This window comes from Chelon labrosus, assembly GCF_963514085.1.
Source record: "Chelon labrosus genome assembly, chromosome: 10".
Taxonomy (NCBI): Eukaryota; Metazoa; Chordata; class Actinopteri; order Mugiliformes; family Mugilidae; genus Chelon; species Chelon labrosus.
The window spans coordinates 19,103,936-19,111,362 of record NC_140360.1 but is presented as its reverse complement, the minus strand read 5'-3'; the positions used below and the strand labels follow the sequence as shown (position 1 = coordinate 19,111,362).

General features: G+C 39.4%; 1 protein-coding gene across 1 annotated transcript; it reads right to left on the bottom strand.

Annotated features, from left to right (window-relative positions):
• Positions 1 to 950: 950 nt before the first annotated feature.
• Positions 951 to 7,427, bottom strand: LOC311494494 (protein ILRUN-like). Its single transcript, XM_084553566.1, has 5 exons — positions 7,232 to 7,427; positions 5,374 to 5,528; positions 5,044 to 5,241; positions 3,887 to 4,212; positions 951 to 3,059 (listed from the first exon to the last, which is right to left on the bottom strand). The coding sequence occupies exons 1-5, from the start codon at positions 7,393 to 7,395 to the stop codon at positions 3,024 to 3,026; spliced, it is 879 nt and encodes a 292-aa protein (XP_084409692.1). The 5' UTR covers positions 7,396 to 7,427; the 3' UTR covers positions 951 to 3,023.

The following is a 7,427-nucleotide window of genomic DNA, read 5'->3' as shown; positions in this document are numbered from 1 at the left end:
ATCAAGGCAGGTCTCATGTATCACTGACACTCACTGTCAAGTTGTTTCAGCATTTACATTTAACAGGTGGCTCTATTATAGTCGAGCTTGAAGACGATCAAAGTCATTTTTCATTGTGAGGAAATGGGTTTCACTGGCTATCAAACATCCACTGACTATGGATATTATAGATATACCATATACAGATATTATAAGCTTCTGATTTAAAACGACTGATAGTTAAATTGTGTTTACAGTGTACTCTGCAGGCTTGCAGATGTATCTAAGGCTAAAGGGGCTCTATGATACAAATACATAGAGATTAGAAGTGTTTTGAAGGCTGGTAGCTTTTATTGTAAAAACAGAATTACTCCACAGAAAGAGAGCGAGTATGAAAGTTAAAGAGAGGGAAAGAGAGAGCGAGAGTGTGTAAATGTTTGCTCAAACCAAACAGTAATGTTTGTGCCGTTGTGTTGAAATATTCAGAGGAACTGCTGCTTGTGTATCCACCCATTTATCTTTAAAGGGCTTCTGTAAAGTTGTACGGCTTCAGCAACTGCAGGCAGTGTGACCCATTTTTTTTATTTTTTATTTTTAGCTTTTTTAACCCACAGCAGAGCCATCATAATACTCGAGCTATTTGAGTGCTAACCATAGATTAGGATTTACCGAAGGTAGCGCCTTCACACATTTTACATTTAGCTTGATCAAGTGACAAGTGAGTGTTGCTTCCGCAGGCAGTCTGGTTGTGCAGACACAATAGACCCCAGTAGACGGAGACAGAAAGGCAGAGGAGACGAATGCAGCGTTTGACCGGTAAAGCTCCAGGCTAAACACGCAGTCTGACACTTTGAAATGCTATAGATAAGCTACATCAGATGAGCAAACTGTGTCTATCTACTGTTGGTTTCAGCATTAAAGTATGAAGTGTAGTTCTTACACTATACAATAGCAAAATAAAACCTATATAAAGTACTAACAGTAGTATACTCATTGCAGCGTGACTACAAGGGATTCAGTACCAGCTAGGATCCATGTTAAAACTGATCTTACATGTCTACCCAGAAACTAGAAATCTACTTTGTGTTTCAGTCCTGGAATCTGTAAGTGAAATCTGCTGCACAAACAACAAGACACACAGTCCAAGACTTTAGTTTTCAGTGATAATTTAATCATACAAACATTCGTCAAACGGGAAAAAAAACAAACAACTTTCATCTGTTTGCACTTTCTCACTCACGTACTGTAAATGTGCTGTTGTATGAGTCTAATGCCAACTGATTCATTCTGCAATCTGGCCAGTGGAAACTTCAGAGATATCACACGAAGAGTAAAACTGAGTTTGTCAGAAACTGCCTCTTTAGGGAGAAACATTTATCATTAACCTTACTGACAGGAAATGCATGCTGCAAGAGCCCGCCGGGATGCTCGTGACAAGATGTGGTATTGGCTGGTATTGTCATGTTAAGGTTCAGTACCCCTGGGGCTTACGGTTTCTCAGTGAAGGGGGTGTTTAACTGACAAGCTGTTCCAACACACTGACTGTAGATGACAGTTAAAATCACAGAGCTGATAACACCTTCAGGACTTAACTGTACTGCGGAGGAGAAAAGTATGCACGGCATCGTCATGGAACTCACATTATTCAATACATACTGTAGATAAGCCGGTTCATAAGTAAATATGCAGAAACCATTCTTTATGATTTGATTCTATCATTTCATTGGGGATTAAAAAATATTAACTGCAAAATATCAAGGCTCTTTGTAAACTTGAATATGGAGCTTCCCATAATTTTAGCGAAGAGAAAGGAAAACGTAGAACAAAAGTTGCATCAATGAAACGCAAACATACATTGAAGAATCTTTGGGTAAATGAATGTATTTCCAAAAAAATGTTATCCCCTCCTACATTCGTCAAATACAATCAACATATAATATGTCATACACAAGCTCAAGACAGCTTTCAATTGAAAATTTAGAGCAGCATGACAAATGCATGTACGTTTTTATAATGTGGTGCCTTCACTGCTGTTTATATGGCTTAATTCAGGGTAAAATGTGAATTAACCCTCGTATCTTGAGTTGTTTATGCAAGCATGGAAAACTAAACGAAATCTTAGATCGAGACAATGAAGGCAGAATATTTACCCAAACGCTAATATTTGAGTTACAAAGTGTCAGAAATGATGCTGATTAACACGGTACTATTTGTATTCAGTATCATAAAACTCTTGTTTACATCCATTAACAATAAGTGTTTACAGAAGGCATAATGGAAAAACATGTTCCAGTGAGATTACCCAGACTAAACCTTCTGTAAGATACATGTGTAAGATTTCTCTTTCTCCTCTTGTTAGTAATGGCTGACTCCCTCCAGTGGAGAAAGGTTGCATTACTTCAAAAATCAAAGACAGCAAAGAAAGCATTGCCTATATTGCTTGAGAGAGGTGGAAAAACAGACATAAGACTGATGAGCCTTTCATTTAAAAATAGTTTGTTAACATTATGAGCAAAAAGCAGTATTTAAATTATGGGATAACCAATGTTATTAGATTTAGTAATAGAGAGACCCAGGGATCCACAAACCCAATCCAATGTACCAAGAGTCGGAGAATCAGTTGGCAAAATAAATGGCTTTTCCTCCAAAGTCTCTGTATCAGGTCGCACAATAACACACACATCTACACAAAAAGTTCACGAACACACACTCCTGTCATCACTTTTCCATGTGCATCCTTACAGCTAAAAAAAAAAAAAAAGGAAATCTGGAAAATAAAAGAAATAAGTTTTCACTCAAAAAGACTCATAGCACTCATTTTTAACTTAGCATTCACACGTGCATACAGTGGGTGTGGGATGTTGGTTGAGCTGCACGTCAGGAGCGGCGTTGGCCTCTGGATTGTAAATGGACTTTGCATAAAGTGTTTTTTGAATCTCCACACTCTCCACCAGCAAATGATAAAGCCTCTTCTTTCTTGTATTGGTGTGACAGACTCCAGAGGTACGATTTTAGTGCTGCTTCACTGTGACAAGTCCCATCATTTAAGAGTGCCCAAAAGGATAGGGCTCCTGTATACCCTGTAAGAAAAAGAAACGGTTAAAGAAAGCTGCCAAAATGTGAGGAGAGAAGACACGGGAAATGTAAACTTCTTCACTAAATACAGACATTTACAGACAAAATGTTGGCTGATTCATCAATTAGTTGACTGACAACAAGTTAATCACCAATTTTCATGTATGTTTAAGCAAAAACACTGTGTTCAATAATCCTGTGTTCCAGTTACAACAAAGTGCTGAATGAAAATAACTGTTAGCTCCACTAGCACTAGCTGTCTATTGAAATTAGATTGAGACCATTTCCTACTGAGCAGTGATTTAGCATTGCTGATTGTTGCACGTGTTTCTTAATAAAAACTGTCACATGACCAGCATTCGTAAGGCATTTCCTCCAAAGCCACTGCAAGCATTCATTGTAAATCTGAATAGGAGTTAAAATTAGCTAAGAATGCTAACTAACTGTTTGCTTAGGCTTTGTGCATATTAGCCATTTTTGAGCAATGTTAGCAGAGCAGCTCTCTGTTAGTTGCACCCTTTTCATAATGAAAGCCACCACAAGCCCAGCAACTGTAAGGCACGGCAAGAATCCAAAGTACATCTCAACAGGTGTTGAAATTAGCTGTAGTATTTTAAGCCATGCTTGCAGCGTACAGCAGCTCCACCTACCAACTGAAATATCTCAGCAACTATTGGTTGCATGGATAGAATGACATATACCATGCAAACGTTATATCTGCTAACAGCATTTTAGCATTGTGAGCATATTGGGATGCAGTCTTTATCAAGCATTTAGCAGGATCAGTTCAATGAACGTCAAGCCTCACTGAGTCAGGATAGGAGAATCTTACCTGGTTATAAGAGACTACTGATAGATTGCTTTGTAGACTGTTTGCTACTATATCCACAGAGTTGTGTGAAAGTTCGTTCTGGTCTTGCTGTAGCTGGTGTGGGCTTCCCTGCCAATGCTGATCTGCAGCTCTATGACCGCTGTCATCGTGGAGGCTGTTGTTGTTGCTGTTGGGGCACTTGCTTTTCTCTGGTGAGGCGAAGGGGTTGTAGTCTCCTTCCAGGCTACGATGAGGCTGCGTGTTGAATTCCGCTTGGAAAGATGAAAGCTGCTGTGTGACTCCAAGGAGGCCTCCAACCTCCACACTCAGGATCACCCAGATTACATCTGTCAAAATAAACAGTTTGATTTAATATAGCAACCCACTTACAGAATGACAGAGTTTATAATGTCACTGAGCCTGTATCAGGGGAAATAAGTACAAATATTTACACAAACAATCATTAGGCTGGACCACACATTCACTGTGTCCTCCATGACTGTTGCAGCTCTGCAGTTCTCCTCTTACTTTAACGTTTAAAGTGAATCTGGTATTAGGTGAGGAATTATTGCTATTATTCCAAAATGAAACATTAACACCATGTATAATCTTTAACTGAGTTTCTGCTGCATAATTTAAAAGAGTAAAAGTGTTCTGTTGGAACATAAATCAATGAAATGAATAGATCTTAATTTAATTAACGTGTGCTAACAGTTTTACTGCAGTAAATGTGGACAGTTTTATAGCACTTCATCTTCATTATTCCCTAACTGTTGTACCTGGCAGCATATTTGTGTGCCAGCAGCTCTGTTTCAAATAAATAACAATTAGAAAAGAGGAGCACATTCAATGCAAAGATAATCATCACATTATTATCCGAGTATATGAAGAGATCGCTACAATAAGTCTGGCAGCCCCATAAGAGAGGCAATAATATTGCTGTCTAAATCAAGGGTCTGTGAACAATGTGTTGATTGTAAACCCTTCTGAAGCAAGTATGTGATATTAGGGGTAATTATGTAATATTGTTTTGACTTGGTTGATTGTTATAGTCTATACAGTTTTTCCAGAGATCCAGATCTTCAAGTAGCTTTGTTTGCTCAAAATCTTCAAAAGGTAAAGACATTCATTTGACTAAGATCTAAAACTATTCATAATATAATTATTCCTGTTCTTACCTCCATAGTAAAGACCTGTAGCTGTACACATTCTCCACTGCCCTTGGTACATGCCAGGAGACACAGGGCTTTGCATCTGCACACTCACGTCAGCCATTTCCTGAGGGTCCAGGGAACGCACCATCACCATGTTCACATGACCAAACTGATCTCCTCCAACATACTTCAGACAAACCCCAGGAGGCCATGACTCTGCACCTGAAAGACACACAGACGACAATGCTGACCTCATGTGATACACAACTGTAATTATGGAATCATTACAAGGTCTGGCATTACCTCTGCCTCTTTGTCAAATTACGATGACTATTATTATTCCGGCTGACTTACCTGTGTTCTGTATCCTCCAGGTCTTTGTGAAAGGTGTGTCAGGTGGAACCGATTCACCCTCACCGATCGTCACGTCTTTTACAAAGGACATGCACGGTGCGCTGATGTTGGGACTCTCAAAGTCATAGTAGGCTCCAATGGCTGCCTGTAAATTCCTAAGCAAAAATCCAGGTGATTAGTACAACGACAGATTTATTTAAATGACACTTCAACATCAGTTTGCACAGTTATAAATGAAATTACTTAAAATACAAGATCCTCATATCTTCCATTTGTGTCACAAGTGTAAACATCTATGTAAACATTTAAAAGAAGAAAATGTGTTTTTGTTATCATGCCAATAACAACACATCTATATTTGCAACTAACCTCTATTTTCATTAACTTGTTGAGTATTTTTGTCATAAATCACTGGCTTAGTGAAAAGGGCTTATTATCATTGCCTTGAGGCTTAAGTGACACCTTCAGATTGCTTGTTGTGTTAACCAGCTGTACAAAACCCATACGTTTACGCTGTTTCAACATAAACTGAACAATATAAATGTCATGAAGGGGATTAGTGCAGGACCATTCTGTGAGAATGCATTTGTTTTCACTAGTGTACCTAATGATTGTTTATGTGTCATCAAATAATCACTTGAAGCTGTAGATATTCAGTATAAGAAAATAGTAATTTTTATATTTTTCCTATCCATTTAGCTCTTAATTTGGGGACCATGAGAACACACATCGGCTCTTATAAGCAGCATCGTAAATCAGCATCCCTTGACTTGCAGGTCATCCATAAACCAGCAGTTTTTATTTTTTATTTTTAGAAAGCTCGTTGCAGAGCAGCGACATCACGTGATACTACTACAGCCTGCACTCCCAGTGGACACTGCTCCAGTGATCTTCCACGGAGACCTGCATTAGCTGGTTTAGTGCTGCATATGTGCGCAGAAAAAAAATCATTACACCACCAGACTTCAGAGTGACCTTTCCCTTCCTAACACATCTGTTTTCGTTTTTACTCAGACTCATGTTTTAAATATACAAACCGAAAGCGACATATTGACAAACTGCAACACATTTGCAGTTCGTGAATTATTCGCAGTGGGTAAAGAAATACCCATTACATACAGTTATACCCATGTACAGTGTGGTTAAGACTGATTGCACAACCACTGAGTGAGCTTTCAGCTACGTAGACTCAAGAGGTATGTTACGTTACGTAATAAGCTGAGGCAACCTTAAACGCTGTTCTTGTCAGAGACAGACACAAACGTTAACGTTTAATCAATATAATACATCGGTAACTAAAACAAGACGTGTCTGACACGATTCTCACGTAGCTTGACTTAATAACCAGCTAAAAAAAATAAAATAAAACAGTGTGTGAATACGTATAAACATTTATACGTACGTTACGTTAGCTAGCTACCTGGTAGTACCTAGCATTTCCGCGTAACACTGGTAACAGCCCAAAACATTCACATAAACACTTTTTAACGAAATACCATCTGCTTCGACACCGACTCTTGCGTTAACCATAATGTATTTATCTTAAGAGCGTTTTCATATGCTATGCAAATCCTGCTACTGTCCACCGTGTCCCTGACAGGCAATCAAAAGTCGGAGTCACACTGACTCAGCTAGTTACGTTACTACAACGTCGTTAGCTGTCATTGTACCCACGGCGACACGTAAACGCTGCCTTTCTGTGGCGTAAAAATTCATATAATTCACCGTGTTTTCTTCTCCCCTTTCCTGGCGAATTATATTTACACAGTGTGAGCAGCTGTGCGGAAAGATAGCAGGTGGACAGGGTCTGTTGTCTAACGTTAAGCACGTAGCAGGCCACACGAGTCCCCGAGCTCACCAGTTGGTCATGTCCAGAAAGAAGGCGCATCCGGCGGGGTTTAGCTGAAACCCGAGAAGCCTTTGAAATTCCGATATTAAGATGTCTTTATCCGTTGTACCCATGCAGCTGAATTTCTGCATGAGCTCCTGGTCCAGGTCCAGGTCCAGTTCCATGCCCTCCATAACGGATTCGCCCGGACGCACACGGGGGCTTC